The sequence below is a fragment of the Homalodisca vitripennis genome, chromosome X, assembly GCF_021130785.1.
Source record: "Homalodisca vitripennis isolate AUS2020 chromosome X, UT_GWSS_2.1, whole genome shotgun sequence".
NCBI classification, from domain to species: Eukaryota; Metazoa; Arthropoda; class Insecta; order Hemiptera; family Cicadellidae; genus Homalodisca; species Homalodisca vitripennis.
Window position 1 is genome coordinate 25155536 of NC_060215.1, and position 25836 is coordinate 25181371.

Consider the following 25836-nt stretch of genomic DNA (forward strand, 5'->3'; position numbering starts at 1 on the left):
ATTAGTCTCTAATTTTTCCCCCAGTACAATAAATAATGTTACTCGTAACACTGCGCTTGTGTTTAAATAGGATAATTGGGTATATACTTTTTTTAAAACAAAAGACATTTCAAGAGTGGTGGAGTGTGGTTTTTCCTGTAGGATATAGTACAATTGGAACAACTGAAATTATTCTTACCTAAATGTAGTCATGTCGACAGTAATTGTTGTTTCCAGTATGCCAATCTAAATGTACATGTGATATTTTCTTGACTAATAGCATACCAGCAGTACGTTGCATAGAATCTTGCAGTCTATCAGTCATAGTCTAAAATTAGACTATAAACATTTCCTTTGAAAATACGGTAAAATAAACATAAATAATACGAAATTTTAATTTATACCTTACAATTTTCCACAAGATACGTTGTACCAATTTCATAACTAAATAAACGATACTATTTAGGTTGGTTAGTATTATTTAGAAATGTTAAAGAAACAAATCAATAATACCTTACTTATTGCAACGGTTTACTTCAAATTTTGACTCTATAACAAACATAAAACATTTTCGAGAAATATTATAATTAAAAAATAAACACTGTATAATTTTCATATTAAATATTAATACATAAATCAACTTTGTGTTAACCTAATCAATACAATAACAACACAACAAAATAGGGACAAAACGAGTAGTGAAAAGAATTAATTGCAGGCTAACTCAAATACTGAGCTTGAATTCAATAGATTAAAAGTTGTTTAGGAAAAAGGCATATTTTGATCCTTAACATTCTATTTACAGTTAAATTCGCTCATAAACTGCATGTAAAAAATTAAAATTTATAGTTTTTTCTTATTAAAACATAATGATTAAATCATAAACAAATTAAACATAAGCACCTTACACTTCGTGTTTACAAAACAAACAACCACGCTCTTCGAACAAACTGCTTTGTGTAATAAACATAACAGTGGAAATTTGTTTCTAATTTCCTAACCCTACTGCTGAGAGTGGTCAAGTCACAGAGTCAGGTGTAACCAACTAAGAAAGTAAACTTCAACTGTGCGTGTCCAGTTCTCACATTTTAAAGATAACAAATTTTATAATTTACGACCTAAGCAGCATCCTTAAAAACTGACTCGCTTCAACTTATAATTTCCAAGTACTGTAACTTACTTTGTTATCTCTGAGTACAATGTATTAATCACTAATTTGCTGTCACTGTGTAACATAAATATGGCCTGTGATATCATATTTTATATGATCTATATAACTAAGTTTATACAATATATAACTATATAAAAACTTTGTTTATGTAGCACAACTCAAAAGATGGTACAATAAAAATAATAATTATAGCACCAGTATTTGTATAAAATCTCAGCTTGCTATGGCACATGTTATGGCGGGTGACCGGCCAGCAGAGGTCACGGCTACCAACACGACAGACATGGAGTACAGTGTTCTACACGACAAGCCTCAGGATATAACACACCATGCATCCGGACACGATATGATGAACTGAACCTGAACTTAAACCACATTGTTGCAAATTATACAAGTTAGAACACGTAGCGTGACTTATACTTATTTTGAAATGTATACAATGTATGACAAATGTCATTAAAATCATTCTAACTTTAAGGCCCTCTCAACATTTATTTTTACAATTTGACACTAATTTTTAATTCTAACTCTACTGTTTATAGAACCTGAAACGTAAAGGGCATATTTTTTCAAGTCTTAAACTATATTTAATATCATTTGATTATAAAACAAAATATTAATGGTGCCATGTTGATTTTGGAACTAAAGTGTATGTATTAATAGTGTATGTAAAGTGTAATAGCATTGAGTGCGCATTAATTACAAATTATAGTTTGATTTTAAAAGTTTATAAATATTAATTTCATATTTTATACTCTGAGATGCATGAAAGCGCTTCAGAGTTTTCTATGATAACCAGTCTTGTTTCATCCAGATAATAAATATTTTGAACGATATTTTACAAAACGCTATTGTTCTAGACCCCTAATATTATATTATTATACTGTTCAAAATTAAATATCTGAACGTTTTGTGGTTGAGTTGTAAATGTCTGGGAAGTGGTAGCCGTGCCGAGAGATTGGGGAGTCTGCTTGACTACTTCGAGCTACGACTGACTGACTTATCTACAAGAGCTGATGACTAGCAACTGACCACAAATATCAATAACATAATTTAATCTAACTACAACCACTAGAATACAATTTTGATTACTAATCAACATTTAGAGCTAGACTCATCAGTTTAACTAATTCCTTCAAAAGGAAATAACATTCTATTGCACCTCTGTTTTAAAATAAAATGACTCCATTACACCAAAAGATATTGCTCGGTCAAAAAAGAATATCTTTGAATTCTAATGTTAACAGTGAAACCAAATTTTCTAAACAAATTGAAACACACTTAACTCTTTGGTAACAAAAACAATTAACACAAGGGATGCTTTGTGAGGCATCGATTAAATAAACAATCTACACCAAAAATGGTGGCAAACAGCAACTAAGGTCATCACAGACAACCGAACTACTTGTTACATTCTGGTTACACAAAGAAAATTCCCAGTAAAGACTATAACCTTATTAGACAACTTTTTACATAATGAAACAGTACAATAAAAAATCAATAACAAACTATTAATTTAAGACTGATTAAATTCTTTCATTTCTAATGTCAAACTTAAAAAAAATATATACTGTATATAAACTTATGTACAATAAGATATATAATGTAAGATAAAGAAATCACTACACCAAAATAAAAATTATGTGGTATCGTGATATCAGCAATAAATCGAACTAGAAACGTATCACATTCTGATTAGATAAATATTACAATAACCCGAGTGTTCAGTCTAGTGCCTATGAACACAGAGACAAGGAGAGAGAAATAGAGAGAGCTTGTCACGCCGCGGCGTGGTACGTGGACAGCGGACAGTCACCTGCAAGCGGTCAACCCAGCGAAACAAAGAGAATAAGCACCGAGCTGGGTACACCGATACACTACGTACTCTTGCTTGTGTCAGATATCTATTTTTAATCCACTTTATTTTTATTAGCTTAAACAAAATAAAGCTCTTGGGAGAAACTACTGTTTGGTTCATCGAAACAAAACGAATTTGTTGAGAACACCTCCAGTTAGTTACTACAAAATTCAAGGTTAACACCTGTCGTGCAATGATTAATCATTAATGCTAACTATGGAAAGGCCCTTCACAGTCCTAATTTAACTATTCTCTTCTTTGACAAAATAACTAAAATAAATTACTATAGTTACAATTAATTACAGTCACAAATATGAGAACAACGATTTGTACTAAATATAAATTTACACACGGAAAATGAAGAAGGAGGCGAGATTGCTGGCAGGGAATCACCTAAAGGGGATCCAGGGTAGGCAAACTCTCATCACAAGTAATTATTGTTTGTGCCTAGAGCCCTCTCCGGTGGTTGAGCAAAACGAAACAAAGACTTATGACGACTGTGACTTTGTAGTAGGAGGGGTTCTGGAGGGGGGAGTATGGGTCCCACTGGAGCCGTTGGACCCGGGTCCAGGTCCAGGGCCCGCCAGACCCTGACTGTTGTCCATGCCTTCGCTATTGTGCACCACACTATTGAAATAGCGCTCTGCAACACAAACAATTTCAGTTACAACCACTTTACAACACGGTAGGAAGATGTATTTTTAATGTGAACTTAATGATATTGGATTCTTTCTAGCTAAATGAATATCCAGATGGTATAGACTATTATACAATACTAATGTTGAGTTACTGTATTTCAGAAAACAATAGTTACACAAACATTAACTGATTTGTATTATGCGACTTTTTGAAAAACCATATAACAAAACAAATCACTAAATGTCTCTAGAGATAAATTTATGACAGCAATCTCCGGGAGTGTTATAAGACAAGGATATAAAGGAAGAGTCTCAAGAAAACTTAATTAAAACTAGACAAAAAAGTCTGGCATTTCCATTACATAGTGAAGTAAAAATATTAAAAGCATTTTAAGTCAAAAGAGGCATGTTAAAAAGATTGTGTACATAAAAGTAAACAAATTTGGACCAATGAGAATTTTTCCATCAGTGTACTTCTACATATATTACACAATTATGGGTAATACTATATAATTAAAAAACACATGAACTATTTATTACATTTCTCATATAACACCAGAACTGAGAACAACACAAATTCTTAATTGAGCACAAAAGAATAATTGTTACTTTTATGAACATAATGAGCAGTTAACTGTGGCTTTGCACACAATTTCGTAGGTTTTGCATCTGTATGAGCACTTCTGATTCGAGTTAATTATATTTCCGAAGCCAATGTTGAGTTTGCCTTCTTCCCACAACCAAGAAAGTGTGTTAACAAGTGTATATTTATGGTAATTTTACTTTACTCCGGTCTTAGTATTATTTGCTCCAAAGCTGATTTTGCCCCTTTCCCGATCTAGAAAATATATGTACACACAGCTCTGTGAAGCATACTTTTGTCAAAAGACAACTTAGATAGGTTTTATAACAGTTTTTAAATGTATAGTAAAAGTTAGACTACATTGTATCTTATATCTGCACTGTTAGCACTGTAACCCATTCCTTTGCAATTTTGCACGTTTATGACCATTGCTGGCTTAAGTGAATTATATTTCCGACGCCAATGTTGAATTTGTCTTGTTGCCACAATCAAGAAAATAAGTCGAACAGTTTATAATTATGGCCATGTTGTTGGTATGATTAAGAAAATACGTCACAAAGTTGTATTTATAGCCTTTACAGTTTACTTCATTCTTAGTATTTTTTGTTCCATAGTTGATTTATGTTGTTTCCTGATCAAGAAAATATATATCACAGATTAGAGAATCTTATTTCTGTCAAAAGAGAACTAAAATGGGTTTTATATCAGTCTTTAAATTTATAGTAAAAACTTGTTTAATATTTTAGAACATTTAGAGCAGAAATTGGACCATTCAAGAAAATATATATCACAGATTAGAGAATCTTATTTCTGTCAAAAGAGAACTAAAATGAGTTTTATATTTTTAAAATTATAGTAAAAATTTGTTTAATATTTTAGAAAATTTAGAGCAGAAATTGGTACATTAGTTCAAAAGAATTGTCCAGCGAAATTTCATCTAACACAGTTCTTTTCGACTACTCTAAAAGGAATATTCAGAGTGAAATTCTGAAGTTCTCATGCTTTAGGACATTAGTATTTACCTAATCGTTGAAATCTAAATTCTTAATTCTTAGTAAAGAATCTACTCTTTAGACAATTTACTCACTATGAATGTAAACAAAATAGAAAATAATAAGCAATGTTTACAAAGAACAGTTGATCACATTTGACAGGCTCATTCAATTAATATTACACAACTTTAGAGACCAAGATGGCATTTTTTGCTGCTTTAAAGACCAGTGGGACGTAGCCTGGAAGAATTTACGAAACAAGAATAGGCATATGTTCACCCTAGGAATCTCTATGTAAAATTTCAGTACAATCGGTTGAGTAGTTTACGTGTGAAAACAAAACAAACAAACAGAGCACTTTCACATTTTTAATATTATTAGGATTTATAGTTGAATGCATTTATTTGACAAACTTTACTCAGCAAAAGATTAATAATCATAAAGCACTAGTGTAACAGAATTATTTTATTTGCGCAAAACAATGAAGACAAAGGTTGTACATTACTGCTAACAGCCGTGTTGTATGTGTCACCACCACACCGTACTGGTGAAAGGCAACACAACATGATTTGCGAGAGACAACAGGAACAAAGGTTAAAGAATAAAGTGTAATTACTAGCTTAAGATAAAAAAAAGAAAAGTATTAGAACAAACTTCACAATGTGATGGGCCAGAAAAGACAATCTTTGATTAATTCTATGTTGCTTAGTTTTCATGAATCAGTGAGCAACAGAAAATAACTCTTTAATGTTATTTTCCAACTTATGATGAGTTAGTGCGAATGTTTGGTATTTAATTCAGAAATAGACAGTTTTATCTTTTGCACTATTCATAATTCATCATGTAATGAAATATAACAAAATATGATTTCTGATTTTATTGCCTAATTTTATTTGTATAGCTAAAAATCAATAAATATAACAGCCATCTTTATTTCTACTTTTTTGAGTGGTAAAGACAGTATCAATCAAATACAGAACTTTTTTCTGATCAACACCAGTTGTTCTCATGGCGTACAGAGGAAGATGACAATATTAATCAATTTCACCCTTATGTTAACATGGACTATTTAAAGACTTACTAATATCATATTAATGATGGTTTTACTGACAGGAGTACTGTTTTAGAATATAATAAGTTTATTTTATTCTTTCATTCATCTTACCGTCATCCATAAGTGTAGGGTTGGAATCCGGGTTGGTCCCAGATATGAGAGGAGTCATCATGTAGTCCTCCTCTAGACTGATAAAGTTAGGGGGCCCAGGGGGTGGGGCAGAGGGGGCCGGGGGGCCTGGAGGGGTCCAGCGAGGCAGGCTGGGTCGAGACGAAGTGCGGGGGGCACTGCTCACAGTCACCGGCGATGAGAACAGGGACAGGTTGGTTGGGCTGATCACTCCGGACATGGCACTCACGGGGCTGATGTTGGGGTAGCTGAACAGCTGTAAACAGGCAAACGTACACGTAGGTATACGCAGTGGTATATGGTGTGAAACACATAGACTATTAAACTGTAACAGCCTTGAGTCAGAGTTTTTGGACAGTAGACAATAGATTTTTATTTCCCAGTCAATACATAGTGTACTTAGAGAATTGTCATAGATTTCGATATAAAGTCATACGGTTTTCATCATTCCATCTCCACAATTTGTTAATCTCACTAAACACTTGAAAATAATAACCAAATCTTAATATAAATATTCAGTAAGAAGTTTGAAACATTGTTGACTATAAACTATCATAACGTAAAACTACTATTACAATTTAAAATAATAAAAAAACTCTATTTTATATGAAAGGGTCAACAAAATATTCATTTACCGAATACTAACAAATCATATAATTTATGGATTTTTAAAATTTGGAAAAGCTATGTTGTTTTATCTGTATACAATTATGTCTGGTATTATGTTTATTGGCGTTTGTATCATGAGAAAATTATTTTTATGTTGTGTGTAATATTTGCAGAACTCGTACAGGTATAAACTCGATAAAGTCATGATTTTTGAATCCTTAAAAAGCTTCCTGCAAGGATCAGTGAAGTTTTTTTCTTAATAATTCTTACAACTCTTTTTTGTATTAAGAATATTCTGTTAAAACTTACTAAAGTTATTCCTCCCCAAATTCCTATACCATAGTTTACTAAACTTTAAAACAAATCAAAATACACTTTTCTCAACACTTCAAAACTAACAGTGTTTGATAAAATTTTCAACGAAAAACAAATTGAATTAAGTTTTTTTTTTTAATTTATTCAAAGTGGCATGTTGGTGAAAAATCTAAGTCCCTACTGCACTAGTTGACACAAATGTAATCTCTGTTCAGTGAGAAAAACCAACTCAGCTAGAACCCAAGAAAGTGACTTATATTCCTCATTATAGTTTTTCCTCTAGGGTCTAATACTAAAAACAACCATTTGACATTTTTTTATATGTAAGTAATTAGTTCAAAATTATTCTGATTTATCGACAACAATATACTTAAGCCACCAACGCCCATCTTTATTCTCGAACATAACATAAACATAGGTATAGGTTGGAAACATACAAAAATCATAATACAATAAATAAATTTAAACCCCACATGAAATTAAACCTGCAATATAAATCCTTCAAGAGAAACTAAATTCTAAACTTGACTTTAAGACTGATTTCAATTTCAAATTTATGATATTTTTAAAGTGTAAAATCTAATACTCAATATTGTTTTGTGTGTGAAAAAACCTAATGAGGAAATTATAACCAAAATTGTGATTGTCGTAATCTCAGAAGTTAGGGTAAACAAAGTAAATAAGCTGCTTTCAGATATAGAATGACACCCAGTCAAAAATACTTTGTGTATTTACTATAATAATAATGTGTATTTTATTTTTAATACATGTCAATATTGATTAACAGTAGTAGTGAAAGCCACAATTAATGACTATATGCGAACATAACTGGTGTGTTTTCCATATATTTATTGTAGCAATGGATAAAAACACTTCTAGATCTTCAAAGGCAAATAAACTTTTAATAATTATAATATCATGTCGCCCCATCAACACTATTGAAAATACACAAAACATAATTTTAAAGATAAATATCAATCTGAACATCAGATTTAAAAAAAATCCTTTAAACCACTCTTGATTTATATGAAAACTGTTTTATTTTTTTTAACTGTAACAGTTTTATTAATAAATAGTAATAACAATATTTTATAACAAGTAAAGGGGCTTACGTTCGAGCTGTTATAAGTTTATATAGTAATTCATAAACAACCAAAAAAGCTGCAAAGCAGTGGTGTACATTTAACTGCTGTATTTCAAACAAGTTGGATTGCTGATATACATATACTGTATTTTTAAAGTTTGTATGGATTTGGGGATGAAAGTTATATCTTCCTAATCCTCTCTTAGTTACGCCACACGCTACAAAGATTACCGCAATCATCGGAAGTAAACACTCAACAGTTCTACTGGGTAGGTACTGATACAGTTAAGCTTAATAATACAAAAGCAGACAATAAATATATTTACAAGAGACAATACATTCAAGAGAAAAGTGATATTGATAAATAATTGCATAATCTTCTTTATTGTAATTCCAATATTTTATTAATTTGTATTCATTCTAAAAACATCTCATTACTTGTTCCTAATAAATGAATTAAATGATTTGTGTTCTGAAAGTACCATTAATTTGTGCAAAAATGTGCATAAATATAATAACATTTTTGTTTATTTCGAAAATTTTAATGGTACATTATTCTGTGTTGTGGACTAAGTATGACATGTATGTGTTTAATCCTAATCAATGCTGTACACTGCAATCGTGTTTATTGTAATCAACATTAAAAATAAATATTCTTCACTTATCCACATATATTGATTATTTAAATAAAAATGAATGTTTCTACAATCTGGTTTCAGCCAAAATAATATAAAATGTATATTAAAATCTGCTCATTAAAAGGAGTGCTACAAATTGACCTATTGCAAATTGAACTATTGGTAATTTAGATTCTGTAACTATGCAGTAAAAACAAACAATTTGTAGAAAAGTAAAAAATAAATACTAGCATTTAAAATTGACCAGGTATTGTAAGCTAAATCATGTCAATGTACCAGACATATTCATGTAAAAGAATAATTCAATTTAATAAGCCGCAGTAGTTTTGGGTTTGTAAAAAGCACAAACAATAATAATGATTAGATATAGAGATGCCAGGAGCAAACGGGAGTAAGTAGATATTATGCATGTTAATTCAAAATTCTCAAATATAAATCTGTTTTTATTTGACAATATGGACAAGAAAATGTTGTTATGTGAAAATGTATCAATTGCAAAAATTAGATACATACATAAAGCAGAAACAAATTCTTGAAAATTCAAACTGAATTTTACAAAAACTAAAACTAATATGAACTAAACAATCCAGTGTTATTGAAACATGTATGTAGTAAAAATAGTTTGATGATGAATTCCGACAGTAAAGAATGAAAAGTGAAGCTAGACAAATGATGTTATTGAAATATTAAGGTAACTGAAGCATGAATATAAAGCCAAAAAACCCAGTAAACCTACAAAGCCAATTCCTCGACACATTTGCATAAAATTAACTAATAACTACAAGGGAGAATTGGAAGCAATCAAGAAACAAAACTGTTAAAGTAGGCAATCATTCTGGGTAGAAGATGAAGTTAACACATCGAGGTTAGTGATAAACCAAACACTTTGTAAGTGAAGCACAAACGAAATTCTCATCAGGAAAAGGTGGAATCACAGGAGTTAGTAGATCTAGCAAGTACACAAACGGATTAATAAAATATTCTAAAGGGAGATCATTCCCATACTGGAATCAGACTTCCAAAGATTAAACATCATGCAAAAGAAAGATAGACTTCTCACCTGACCAGGCTGGGTGTGGATGTGAGAGAATGGTACAGGGTATTCTCTGGACACAGTGAAAGGGCTGGTGACAACGGTTCGGCCAGGAGGCAGCTGTACCTCCACCTGTGACGAGGGAGGGGAACCTCGATCGGGGGAGGAATCAGACACCGGTGGAGTTATAGACGGAGGGGGCGAACTAGCTGTGGTCACAGTGAGGTCCCCTGCAACAGCAGCAACCTCGAGGTCAGGTCAGATATTCCACCGTCACGGTGAGGAGGGTTGTGACTGTGACTGTGGTGTGTAGGTTAAGCTTGGTGAGGAGAGAGAAAGCGTGTTTCCTAGAGCTTCAGAGAGAGAACGTTTAACCACCACCACTGTCTACAGCCTGTTGGCGAGGAGTGCCAGATACCAGTTAGTTGAGAGATAATACATCGTATTGGAAGTGTTTCCAATCTACAAAGAAGATATCGTTCAGTAACACCAGCAGGCGCAGAAGAGTTTGTGAAATCTTTTGATAAAGGATTTAACTTCACTCTTGTTCATAACACCAGGACCCCTAGATAAACCTTGACCTAAGACCAACTGCATTAATGTTACGTGTTGAATGTCCATATACTGTGTGAACTCGCTCAATACTTAATCCTCAAGTGATTTTATATCTACCTTGAGCTGACTGTTTATTTATTTATAAACTACTTGAGTCAAAAAAATGATAAACTTCAAGAAATGGTGTAACTTGGCAACAGGCATCAATGATCATTCTAAAAATTTTGTCCTCGGATTGTCTTTAAAAAAAGTTTCTCTCGACTTGCATGGCCAACACCTTTGGTCACTGCCATTTCTACAGCAAATTGTGAATTATATTTACTCAAGCAGTTTTAAGCTGATAAAGTGAACTTTTCCTACTTAAACCTGATTTCTTGGAAATATTTGTATTTTCCCTTTTTATCAGTGAAACCTATTTGAAATAATATTTTAAGACAAAGTTCTGAGATCAATATTTCAGTTGTCGTAAGGAAGTTTGTGTGAACACCATGGAGAATTAATTAAAACGTCATATTTCTCAGTAAAACAGAAAACGGTAGCTTTGGAAAGAGGTAAATGCAGGTATCAACTCATCTCGGTTTTAAAGAATAAAATTGGAAAGATGTCTCTGCAGGATATATGTGAAGATATTATATATTGTTTATTTCTCATGATATTTAAGTAAATATTAGATGGAGATATTGCATTGGAAGCACATTTTAAGAGAATTATAGAACGAATAAATGTTTAACGTGCATCTAGTTATATTATGACAAATACTTACATAAATCAACATATAAACAATATTCTGGTTTTAAATAATGTACTTTAACATAGCCACAAGTTATAAAAAGTCTAGAAAAATAATAAAAAATGACACTTAAAACAGAACAGTTTGATAGACAGCCTGTCTGTTCATTGTTTAGAATAATGTCCTCAACTAGTGTATAGTAATGAAATAATAATAGAAGTTTTGATTCATAAATTAACTAATCTTAATTACGGATTAAGCGCCTTTCTTTGTAATATCAAATTAAACATTTGTTAATATATTCCAGGTATAAAATACCAGAAACTAATTGAGAAATTTCATACCTTATTGCACAAAGCAAGCAAAACATTATTAAAATGGTTAAATTATAAAAATCTACAGTTATGAAAATTCACATTTTTTTATTATAAATGATGTTATAGAATATATAACTTAATGTGGGTGCCAAGGATGTGTTGGGATTAAGTTATACTGTACAATTATTCTTTAAGTTCATACTGAAGTATTTGTGATCAAGTTTATTTATTTCAAAGTAAACTAAAAATCTACTATTTCTAGAAACATCGGAAACGAACAGAGGTATTTCAGTAGGCTGTTCTCAAAGATTTTATAGAAGTAGTAACCCAAAATGTACAATATTAATTAAGCCACTAGGAGTTTGCAGGAATTAGCGCAACTTTTCACTTGTAGGAAAGCAGAAAAACAAATTATTTCTTTCAGCAGTAGAAAGTATAATTTATTCTGACTGTTACGGGTTATAGGATCAATTTCCTTTATTTCTCCTACTAATTCTTCCAAAAACCATTTTAAGAACTCTGCAGGCAAATATAGATTGTTTAATTGATATTATTAATTGAAATAATTATTTTTCAAAGATGTTTTGCAGCAGTTGAACTCTAGAACTTTCTTATGGCACTATTATCTTCGCTTAAAATGTATGCTGAGCAAAACACATGTTATAATAAACTGCAGAAGTAAAAAAATTGGTTTATGGAATATTAATATCCAATATATTGTTATGAAATATTGCTGAAATTTGCATGGAGAAATAAAAAATCACTTAAACCTTTTTAGATTTAATACTGAAAGCGCTTACTTTCACTAATTATAGGTGCGATAAAAGATTAAAAGTAGCCTAAAAGTTAATTAGAATATGCAACATTGTAGTAAGACCTAAACAAATGAAGGCACCCATTTCTAATTTTCCTTACCCGTTTGACATAATGAAGGTAAATACAAATAATATGATCTGTACTCTTAGGAAGTAATTCAATATTGTAATTGTTTTAGTTGAGAACTATTCGATTAATTTAATTTCTATGATAAATTAAATATGTCTAATATGATGTTGTCTGTGATGTCTGTTTGTCATGTTCTAGAAAGCATATCTACGATTTAGATTTTTAATAATTTAATATTAACAAATTTGAATAATTATTAAATGGTTATGAATATGCATTTCACTAGACTAAATTAAAAAATAGTCTCAATAAGTCACAAATGCCCCCATGAGTAGGAAATAAAATACATTATTATTTTGTTTGTGAACATACTGTATGTGGTTACTACAAAACAACATTACTTGTCAAATCTAAGTAAAAACTGTAACTGTTATAGTAAGATTTGGCTATTTGCTCTTGAATTAGAGTTAAATTGTAAAAAATAGATTTTTTTAGTGACAATAAATTGCTATCGAACATTTATATTGAAGAAAGTAAAATTGATAGAGACAGCTCATGTTTCAATTCCACCAATGCAAGAAATTAGTTAGCATCATTTACATTTTAAGGTAGCATGACATTTGCAGCAATCTGAATTTAAGGCTTAATGTAAAAACTGTATAAAATATTTATTGTAAGTGTGAAAGAGTCCCTGCTAAAATACAGCACTCTGAGATTGATAAGTTATCAATTTTTCACTCTACAAGTTGCCGCTAATTCTTTGAAAGTACTGTGATTATTGCACAAACTGTTGCTTTGTAATAAGTACGATTAAAAAACTTGGGTTAAAAATAACATTCTAGTTAGTCCTGTTAATTGTAAATCACAACTGACAAGACTAACAGTTGGTTTATTATGTCGGAATGTTTGGTTTAATTCATGTGGAAACAAGCAATTCAGATACTTCTTGGCAAATAACGTGAAACAAGCAACAAGTTTTGTGTACGCTCCTGGACTTGATCCTTGGGTACTCCCTAGATATTTTAAAAGTATGCCACTCCTAAACTGATTAAAGTCCAAATAAATAAACTTAATGAAACAACACAACGATAAATAAGAATATTTCAATTTTGTTTTGATATTCATTCAAATTGTATAGATAACCATAAACTGTTTTAATTTTTACATGTTTTTTATGTTAGGGTGAATTTTAAATGCTTCCCCAATCTTTCTCAGAAACCTTCAGGTATTGATTGATATTTTTTAACATCTAAATGAAGAGTTATGACAAATCATTTCATAATACTTTATATTGTAAACTTGTTGCCGCAATTTATTTTATTCATCTTTATCCATTTTCAATGTGTTAATTTAACATTTTTTAAATTAAAAAATTAAAAAGGAACACTGTTCAAAACCAATTTGCCTATATATTATTACTGATAAAGCAATACAAAATGTTATATTAGGAGGCTTGTCCGAAAAGTACTGTTTAGCTCTAGTGCTGCTGCAGCACTACTATCAGCACACCATGCATACAAAAGTATTTGTTTCATTAGTTGATCGGCTCGACATCGATGCCAGTCTTGTGTTTTATGTTTACCATGGTTGTCTAAAATATTTAAAAAAACAGATGATCCCACTTTGTTTTTTCGAAATCTATCATCAGATTATGGATATTCACGGTGAAAGTGCAATGAGTGATGGAATGATGCTAAAGTGGATTGGGCAGTTTAATCAAGGACAGTTAACATATCCACAATGAAACACAAAGTGGAAGGTCTCTGTTGTAAATGATGAATTGGTTCCAAGAGTGAATGAGAGAATTAAAGAGAATAGAACAGAATAATGAAAATGGCAGCGCTTTCAAATAATGTCCAAAAGTTTAAAGATCTGGTTTGTAAGAGATTTTAACTGATCACTTAGATCATCGTAAGCTGTTTATCTTCGCAGGTGGGATTTTTTTCTGAAAATTTAAATAAGCTGTCACCCGCTACGACAAGTACCTGAATGATGATTAAAGCTATTTTGAAAAATAGTTTAGGGTACAATATTTCGTGTAAATATAAAATTAAATCTTAAAATCTTTTTTTTGTTTTTATTTTAAATAAATATTTGAACTCATCTTGTATATTACAAGTATCCAAGTGCTCTTTGAAAGGAACAGTTGTAAAATAAATTTAACTGACTAATAAATAAGTTCAGTTGTCAAGAAGGAGATGAAAAAATCGAGATCACATATAAAAATAGTTGTATGGTATTTCCATTGACATGATCAATATCTGAGATTAAAAATAAACTTGCCTCATATGTAATAATATACAGAACAGATGGTTTTTAATTGTGTTTAAGGATGACTAACTTGAGAAAAAATGATAAAGGAAATGGGTTGTGACAATATGTTCAGCTTACAAATTTATTCAAAAAGAAAATTAAAAACTTTCCCTGTATATGTATGTGTATATAATGTATATCGTTATAAGTTGCAAGATATTGACTTTATTTGAGAAAAATTGAACGAATGCAGACACATCAGACTATTCTAAATATCTGTAACCAATAAAGTGCCTTATAATCATTACAATTAATATCGTTATATCAATATTCTCCCAGCTTTTGTTATTTGTACCATCACAAAGTGCCTTTATCGGATATAAATGTTGTGTGTAAAAGTGTCCAGTAAATTGTTATCTTAACAGCATAAAGTAAAGGAAACATTTGTTGCATGCTTTGGATTTCTCATTTTCCCACTTTATATGAGTTGTTTACCTGGTGGAGGACTCGTCTTGAAAATCTTGACATCGGGGGGCGAAGATTGTCGCCAATCCTTGCTCGGTCTGCTCTTAGACGCAAAATATTGAACCCAGCTCTCATCACCTGCCATAATGTTCACAATATAGTTACTCCATCATCAACACCATCTCTTAGGTTCGCCCTCAGCCAGGATACCACAAATAATAATGTAACAAAAGTTTCATAACAACTCTCACAACAGCTGTTTTTGTAACAGTAACATGGGTGCCTTCATCCAGAAAAATAACGGAATTCCCGTATTTAGTGAATTAAAAATACAGCAAAACATGTAATATACGATAGAGTCGGACCTACCTGTAGACCTGATGATGGCGACAGGTCTGGCCATGGGTGGCGGAGGAGGGGGGGGCAGCATGGAGCTCGGGTAGTACTGAGACAGTTTAGACGGGCTCCTAGAGGGTCCAGCCTGGAATTAAAATAATTAGTAACAATTATTGTAAAATACTATTATCAAAAATAGGACATTCTTCCAACGAGTTTCCTTACTACAGTTGTATTTTATTTTATAACATTCATTGGAAAGATACTCTCTAAATTTTTATATAGTTAAACAGAATAGGATATTCTTCCAACAAGTTTCCTTACCACAGTTTTAGTTTATACTAAAATTACAATTTTTTTTATCATGAGAAATTTTTGGATGTAACGAACGGAGGATAAGATGTGATATTTCTTGGAATTTCGGTATATTATTTGCTCACATGTGTTTTTGTATCCTGTGTGATAGAATTAAAAATTGTAGAGTGTTCATTATTTTCCAAACTGTTAACCCTTAACGTTTATTATTATTACACAGTTATAATAGCTTTAAACTTGAAATGCTGTGCTAAAATTTTATTTTATAACATTCACTGGAATGATACTCTCTGAATTTATTTCCAGAAGGCCCTAAATTTGCAACTTTAACGTCTTCTCATTGTTGATTCATCTATAAATCAAAATATGGATTATATGTATATTTATATACTTAAATATATCTCTATCAATGGTTGAGTTGCAAGTCTTTCTTGTGCATTTTCATATATTTGTGCATTGAACACTTTGATGACTATGCCTATAGTATCTAGTGGACTATGCTTTCTCCTATGGACAGGTATTTTTATGTGTTGTTCCCACCAGATTATGGCCGTAGGATCTATGGGTGCGTTGTTTTCTCATCAGAACTGATGGATTTCCGCACAGCCTCCATCTGGAAACTATGCCTCTAGGGACTACTTAGCAAATATTTATTTCAATATTAAATTAACCGCTTGAAATATCCATGCACAGTATTTACAGGTTGCAATCGAAGTTCTTTGTCATGCCAGGGAATGTTTTCCTGGCTACCTCTCCCTAATGGTAAGAAGGCTTTCATTTGGAACGTTACCGATGTCATGTTGGTTGAATGTCTTTATGTGTTTTTTTTTGTTAAGCCAAAGAAATCCACAGCGGTTGACCATCAGAACTTATTTAGTTAAAAGACAGTTTTCTTTTATAATTCAATCTATTTATTACATTGTACTACAGAAATAACTACTTTTTAAACGTATTTTATCTAAAAATAAAGATGTGATTTTGAAGTCATTTTTAGAATTTTATTTAAAAACTTCAATTGATCTAAAGTGTTACACATTTTATCTTCCTACAAATTTATTTACTCTTCTAAATAAGACATGCTCATCCATATTTATGAAATACTGCTTTTTTTATATTATTATTTTAAGGTGAGAAAGCAGTAAATGTCTTTACCCGTAGCGGCCGTAGCAGCTATGGCCTTAGTCTGGAGGGAAATTACATGTGTAAATGTACATTCTATGCGCTTACTCTACAAAGGGACACATACTCAAAAAACTCTATTATTGAAGTGTTAAACTAGATAAGTGGTGATCTCACATTGTCTTTTTTAGTAACTGGAGTTTTCTCTCTTGTAGTCATCACAACAAAAATGTGTTTTATTTGTTATTAAATCTTGATTGTGTTTAAGTTGATTTTTAATTAAAAAGAACTCTTTTATTGAAATGAGTACATGTGAGAACATACAACGTTTTGTGCAATGTAAATGTAGGCATATTGTAAAATTCTTTTATATTTTTAAAATAAAAATAGTTTGTATATATAAACATACAGACATATATATGATGTCTTACAGCACTTATTGATATAACATAACTATTTTATATATGTATTTATTATAATAGTGAATAAAATGCCAATACATACTATTTTTAACATGAGTATGAAGTAACAGGCACAAACAACTTGTTTTCAGGATCCATATATGGGTACAAAGTTAAAAAATAATTCAGTGTTTTTAATGTTTTTCACTGCTGAGTGAAAAAAATACTTTACACAGAATTTTTCCCAATTATATCTCAAACAATTTTCAAATCATGTCCAGAATAAGCGAAAAAATTACAAAGAGGGATTTATCCTTATGAACTATTTAGATTCATTAAACAACTACTTGTAGTGAATAGTTTACAGTTTCTGCCTGTCAGTTGTCAAATGCTCTTCCAGCAAACATCTGAGTAATCAATAAGTGTGCTCGCTGGGGTCTCAGAGGTGTAGTGATAGGTGATCTAAAGTTGTGGCACTTGAAGCATTGAAAAGCAAGTTGTATAAAAATGAATTTGACTGATAATAAGAGTGAAATGTAAATATTTTAATTAATTAATAATGATAGTTTATTTTAATACTATATGATGTTGAACCACTCAAAGATAGTCCATTGCTGCACATATTAGTTTATTAATATATTAAGGGTTTTTCCACGCGAAGAAGAGGATGGATTTCAATCCTTGAAACATAGTGTTGTAGGATTTTGTAACATATAACAATGGCAAATATCCAAAACCCTGTTGAGCAAAACTGAGTACCATGTGATAAGAGAAACAAATTATTTCTCAATTCAAATAAATTTAAATACGCTTTCTATAATGATAATGCAGAATATAAACAAAACATACTACACAAAATAAGTAAATGCAATGTTGTTTTTTAACCTTCCAGGAACATATTATGTTACGATTATAGCAGTGGTCATAAACAGTGTGTGATGATAGCGTACACACATATATTCGCTAAGTCTAATTCTGAATACTTCCATTTCGTTTCTAATTCGAGTTAAAATGAACTATAGTACGTTTAATTAGTAGTCTCCAAAGTTACCTGTTGCGGGGCAAGATTGCACTTACATGCGTGGCAAAGCTGTGCTTGGAAAATGCTTTTGAGCCCCACAATAGAACTTTTAAGACGAGTGTTAAATGATGCTTTAGATCAAGACGCAAAAAAGCAAGCAAAATCTTTTAAAAGATTATCTAACATTTATAGTATAGTAATATTATTCTTCCATAAGAAAACTTAACACTATTGTATAATTAATTTTGGTGTTAAAATCAGCTGTTTGAACATACAAGTGTCAAAACAAAGAAAGAAATCACACTGTTGTGTTCACACGTTAAAAAAATATTAATTTGTTTGTACAATATATTTTATGTTTGTAATAGAAATAAAATTCGATAATAAAAGTTAAATTAAACAAGTTTTACTACTTTTTCCCCATAGTTTTACAACATAAATCATTAGTGCTCCTCTTGGCCAAACTGGCAATTTAAATTGTTTATTCAGCAAGAGAAAAGAAGGAAATGGAAAATAGATATTTACATAGAAAAAGAATTGTTTATATAGGTAAAGTAATGTTTAGGAGACGGAAAATCAGCTAACTTAGCTACGAGGAAAACAATGACTTATGCAGATCTCAGCTGTATTGGAAGTCAGCCTATTACCATACAGAGAGATGAAAAGTAATTTTTAGGACAGGCTTACTTTGATATCACAGAGCAACTTAGAACTCCTTAAAACAAAACGTGGACACAATTTAGAAAATTATAAAATAACCCTCTAGATATCTATCTGGATATGTCCTCCATGATATTTTTGGATCTTTATAAAAGTATTATAAAATGGTGTGAGAGACAAAGTAAATAAAATTTCAGAATTGATTCAAATTTTCAAATGAATCAAAAAATTTTTACTTGGAAGCTGACATCTAATACTAGGTACTTGTAAATGATGGTGCCATGTCAATCTTACGATACAAGTTCTGTGAAAGGCATATTACACCTGATGTTGAGGTTAATTTAACGTATCCATGTATACCCATTAATTTATGATAAACCGTTTACGGTTGAATTTTTAACCAAAATGTTACGATGATATACCTGTGTGCCCTGCTGTGTATTCTCGGCTTCCTGACAGACGAACGTCACAAAGTCAGACAGAGTATCGTGTCCGTTCTCCGGGTACTTGGCAGGACTGTGCTGCTGGGGTTGGTCGCCCTGCTGGTAATAGCTGGACGTGGCCAGGGAGGCTACACTACTGTGCTGAGGTGGTAGACCTGCTGACACCACATCTTTACGTTAGCGTGCACAGTACCGATAGTTACTAAGCTGTTCGTGCGCTGACCTGCATCTTCCTGTAATGTGTTAGTAAGACAGTTCGTAGATGTGTGAACCAGCGGACAGATTCTGGTAGGATGCAGCACCACAGCGCCATGGCGTATCTGAACACAATGAAATATTCAGCATTCATATTGTATTGATACACAAGTGTTTACAAATCTCATCATACCGATGTCCGGAGAAACTTGCTGAGCCTGGTAGTCAGCTGTTGTTTGCATTTTACCTGTGAAAAAATGTAATTAGTAGTCAGTTATCAGGTGCTATCAACACAAGTACAACTGTATACAGAACAGAGTGCAGTTAAGGAAGACTGGAGATCATTGCTCAACAAATTGACTTTTACTTGTTTTTCAACTATTACCACATTCTACATATTTCACTTTAGCACTTAACGCTTTTAATGTTGAAAAATATTGAAAAACATGGTGAGTAGAACTACTCAGAAATCTGAAAATGTATCTGTATAAGAATCTAGAAAATCAATCTCAGATTAAGAGACATAAAAATTAAATTAGCCTTAAGAACTCAAGTCCAAAGTGTAATAAAATTGAGAAGCTTGTAATTAAAGTTATACAAGGCAAACACAAATTAACAAATTATTGCTACGCATTTAGAGTTTTAACCAAGTGATTAAATGTTATCATTCATTCATAAGTTACTGAATCATTATAAGGAATTAATTATAAATTTTATTACATCCATGGAAAATATGGGGTTTTTATGTTTATAGCACTCTGTTCAATATGAATCATAAACTATTTCATTTTTTTGCATTATATAACATCAATGTTGCATAAACTATTATAATATTACAATCAATGTATAACTCGTAGTAAAACTTAGGTGTACTGTGGGAATGAAAAACCAAAATGAGACACAGATTATTATTTTAAAAACAATAAAGTAATGTGAAACTAGATGTTAGATTACAAATTAAATATACATAACACAAACAGGTGAATTACATTAGTCTATTGCTGTATATACAAATTTTATGAATATTAAATAAGTCATTTAACAGGATTTCCTAACAATTACTAGAGTTCCATTTATTCTTGCCTTAAAATGCTATTCTAGGGTCCAGCCTTTAAATGCTCACATCTACATTCTGCTCTTCTGAATACAAATCAATTACTTATCAGTATAGTGAGCAATCAGACCAATCCATCAGTATGATAAATTAATTCCAGTTAATAACAAGATCTTCACGAGATGAAATAGTTAATAATTGCAGTTTATAATTTTTGTCTCTATTATATCACAATTTTGACTACAAGTCAGTATAAAGATATTGAACAGAGTCATATATTATATTAAGGAAGTATAACAATATTTATTGACTTTTTGTAATGTCTGTTATCAAATAGAAAATTTAATATTTAAAAAAATGTTTTACTGTGGTTACAATATCAATGATGGTAAAACGTGAGCAATGATGGTAAAACATTTGTTTCTTCAAACTCATATTCTTTGTAGAATAATGAAAAATTACTAAAAAAAACTCCTAGAAAATTCTTGAAATGAAACACAAGTTTGCTAAAGATAAATGAAAGAGCGGTTATACTTATCTTTGTAATAAACAAAACACATTTACAAGGTTCATGTCAAAATTAAGATACTGTAAGGTCATATGTATATACATTAATGATCTTATGAAACATAAATAAATTAATAAGGAATAGGAGGCTAACTGAAGTGAAAATCGTAGAAGATGGTCATTAACATTAAAGAAACCCAAGTGTATTCTTTTACCTCATTTGAACAGAACAATTCATGAAATAAACAAACAAATAACAAAGTTGAAGATACCATTAAGTTCTAAGGTTGCAAATAACATGTAAAGGTCAGACATTGCAAAACATTAAACATAGACACAGCCCTTGTCTAGACATCAAACATCGACTAATGCCAGAAGCCCATCCAACATCGAATCGCCTTCAGAACCAAACTTTCTTTAGAGCAAAGAAAATGTGGCTCGTTCTAGAGTCAGGTGCATGTAGATACAGTAAAACCACTTGTGGAGATACATAAACGCATGCCAGATAGAAATATAAAACGGTGAGTGTATTTCATTTGTCATGTATTTATAGCTAGTAGCTATACTGTCTAGTAGAAGCTGTAAGTGCTTACATCCAACACCAACTGAAGTGACTGCTGAGGCTGTGGGGAGGGGGAAATAGGCAACAGGGTGCGGGCGAGTACAGGCAACAAACTACCCGAGTCTTTTCTTTCTAACGAAAATTGTGTTATGTTTAACTAGCTGTAATGTTAACGTAACATTCGTGAAGTTTAGCTCTTTGGCGTTCATGTCAATATCTACAGTAGCTGGTGTCTTGAGAATCAGACAAAAACTTGTTGGGATGTTGAGCCCGGAGCAGAGCATTGAATATAATATGTCCAATGGCTGAGAAGGTTTAGAAGCTATTCCGTAGAAAATCCTTTATAAACTACAAAAAAATATGGGTTTCTTAAAGAGATTGAAATTATTGTAACAAGTATTCTCAATAGACAAAATGTGCTGATTTTGACGTTAAAATACTGAGTAATATTGGTTGACAAGTTTAATGTGTTATCAATATTATTGTGCATTACGCAACCCTGAGATCTTGACTTGTATGGATCATTACGCAACAGATATTCTGTACATCTTAGCACAGAAAAAGATCAGAACCATGAAAAAACAGAAAACTGTTAGTTTTCTTCTTACTCTATAATTGCTACGCTATGATTCAAATATCTAGTACACGGTGACGAGGTCAGGAAATCTTGTACCGCACAAGAGTACAAACAACTCATTCATGTTTTGTACGACTTGTGTTAGTTTTATGTTTACATATGTTAATATCATGTTATACGGTTATGTGCAGGGAAAAATTTATGTTAAATTTGTAAAGTGTAAATTGCAAGTTTTTGGAAATGTTATTATTCCTGTCAGTTACAAATATTAGTTCCTATATCCCCCTGAAGTTACGGATCTGTTTGGTTCTTGAATAAATTAGTTTATTAATTATAGCATTATATTAATTTATACATCAAAAGGAAACTGTAGGAGGTACATTCAAAGCAATATCCAACAAAATATCTACTTTAAAAATGGCACCAATGTTTGTTTTATACAAACATATTATTAGATTAACTTTTCAAAGATAATATTAACTTAGAGGAATTTTTGAAGGAGACACTTTGGTCTTACAATCATTATTCCCAATGCATAAAAAACATCTAATAGATTGCCGGTAATGTAAAATTTGTAAAATTTTATTTGGCTAGAAAATATAAATTTAATGAACTGTGTAATTGCTTCAGAATATTTTACTGTAGTAAAAAATAAAATAGGACTTTGACAGAATTGTAAATAATGATAAATCAAGTAAATAATAATGATAATACATCCTTTATGGATGTATTTTTCATTGTTATTCATAAGGAATAGTTAAGTTAAAAATTCTTATTCCACAAAACAACAGAAAAGAAGTTTAAACTCAATTTCCAGTAGGAAAACTGTTAAAGTATTTGAGTTGATTATAAACATAAAAGCATCTAAGCTATAGCTTAGGTTGGACTTATAAAGACTTTCTGTAAAATTTGGTGCTCGTACAAAAATGGTAATTAGAGGTTAAGTTTATAATGACTGATGCAGAAATGTGAACACAGTGAATGCTAGTGAAGATCTTTGATGTGCTGTGGTTTGCAGAAATGTTTTCAGGAACTGCAGTGTTATGGAAAAGCAAAAGATTATTACAGTTAAAGAAAATTCAGGAAAGTGTAACACAAATGTGAGGGCAAGACATGAGGTCCAAGGGTTGTTGAGATTATTAATATAAAGGTAGACATCAACACACATAAAGCAGAAGGAGATAGGGCTTACAGGGGAGCAGGACAAAATATTAAGTAGACAAATCTCAATAAACCATGACAGTTGAAATGATGAGGGAAATTACAATTGTCTAGAGCTTGGTGGGTAACGGTTGTATAAACACGTAAAGCAGAGAAAGTTCCACAGAAAAGGTGCCTGAAACTCGAACAAAATACAGTAAGTTGAAGAGGAATGGTCGGGCACAAATACTAAACGGTGTGAGGAAGAACACCAATACATTGAACTGTAAGTACCTGTTAGTCGAGCCTGGGTCATGCAAGGAGGAGTTAGGAACTGAAACAAAACCACGAAACGTTACTACACTAACCTAACCTGATTGCCAAACACACAGCACAGGTTGTCAGTGTGTCGTCACTGTTTATTGACGAATTACTCAGTTACCTTACGTACTTATTTGTCTCAATCGAGTTCATTTCAACCCTGGCAGTTCTGATTGAGTTTCAATTAATCAAACATCAGTTACAGACTTATTTTCTACTCAATGTGATAACTTAACTCGCTACATACTCATTTTGTTATATTAACATTGTAAAGTCGAAGACAAGACGAATCACAACATAACCTAGTATTAATTGTGTACTCATAACATTTTGCTCAAGTCATAGTTTAAACTGATAACAAAAGCAAGATGCAATAAACTATTTTATTAAATTGTTCTTGATGTCTAAAAGAGAGTTTTATAAAATAAAGAAGATAAATAATGTATTTACATCCCCTTCACAGATCGTATAGAATAAGTTCCAAGAGACCCAACTTAAGAGGCAGCTATACTTGTATCTATCTCGATTTGACTACCTTATAAGAACAAATTTTAAACACCTTACACCCTTATCTTTGATCATATAATCATGGGAGATTTCTCATTTTAAAAACATAATTAATATAAATCAAACGCTCATTAGTTTTTCTACCTGGAAGGATAGACTAAAGTGGAGGAGGCTGTGTACGACGACGACCCGTGAGAACGGAAACGTCTGACGATGATGATGATGATGAATTAATATAAATCAAACGCTCATTAGTTTTTCAGTCTTTTTATTGATTGTTTATAAAAAATTTATCTCAAACTGTTTTCATTTCATTGTTTAAACACACACAAAGTTGACACTTTATTAGAAGAAAGCTTATTTGGATGTGTATTAATTATTTCATTAAAATGAGACAACTTCAATTTTTATATGACCAAAAATAACAGTGTAAAAGTATTAAGTACATCCCTTCACTCCACATACACAAACAGACTTTCTGAGGGTTATAAGTCTTCCCCCTCTCCCCCCAGCCCATACACTATTAACCTGGTAAAGCGTAACTATCCTATTAAAATACACCTTACTTTGTTTTTTGTTTTAATCCTGAACCTTTTTATATAGGTACTTCAAATGATGGAAATACATCTGGCACTAAAAAAGTTACAAATCTCTTAATAGTTATTGGAATGGAATTTTCTAGCAATACAGCCTTTTAAAATAGAGGTTACTTTCATATAATTATTAAAAGCCGTTTCAATGCATGAAAAACAATTAAAATGTCTCTCAATAAACTTATTATATGAAACAACGCATTTTTATGACTAAGATATATTAAGGCCTGACTATAATCAATTGTATTTTCAAAGAATGTTAAATAATACATTTGTATTTTAAATAATTCCAAAGTAATTCACTTTCCTTCCTTTGGTTGTTAATTTTGTAGATTTTTTAATATGTTTCATTTTGAAAGTTTATACGTATCCAAATAGTTTGATGTATTAAAATACATTGAAACTAAGAAACCTTGAACAATCTTACCAAATTGTCACAAAATGAAAATTCCATTATGTATTAAATTGTTGATAATTAATTTACACCATATGAACACACATGACCTACATATATACTATCACAATTAAAACATATGTTAGGCATTTTCAAAAATTACTCCGTTTATCTTTTAATTTTTATTTATTATTTCTATTTTATGTTTTGGTTATGGTTTTTATTTTTTTTTGCACCTGAAAAAAACATTGTATTATTATTGTATTGTATACGTTGTATTGTTCAGTATTAATATTTTGACCTTTTTCCTATATACTATGCCAAAGCTATTTTTATTAAACCATCCAGTTTTGGAAAAGGTATATTTATTTTTAAATATCCAAAGACATTTGGATGCATACTA

The 25836-nt window shown here is 31.2% G+C and overlaps 1 protein-coding gene across 11 annotated transcripts in view; it reads right to left on the bottom strand.

The window, feature by feature from the left end:
- Positions 1-489: 489 nt before the first annotated feature.
- LOC124368806 (nuclear factor 1 X-type-like) overlaps positions 490-25836 on the bottom strand; it is a 551559-nt gene continuing 526212 nt past the window's right edge. For 7 of the 11 annotated variants that reach the window (XM_046826193.1, XM_046826194.1, XM_046826198.1 and 4 more), the window contains 6 exons: positions 19563-19741; positions 15658-15769; positions 15319-15426; positions 10111-10313; positions 6387-6660; positions 490-3651 (listed from right to left, as the gene is read on the bottom strand). In XM_046826193.1, coding sequence (XP_046682149.1) covers positions 3497-3651; positions 6387-6660; positions 10111-10313; positions 15319-15426; positions 15658-15769; positions 19563-19741 — 1031 coding nt within the window. In that variant the 3' untranslated portion in view covers positions 490-3496. The remainder of the gene's footprint in view (positions 3652-6386; positions 6661-10110; positions 10314-15318; positions 15427-15657; positions 15770-19562; positions 19742-25836) is intronic. The other 4 variants (XM_046826197.1, XM_046826199.1, XM_046826189.1 and 1 more) reach the window with 3 other exon arrangements.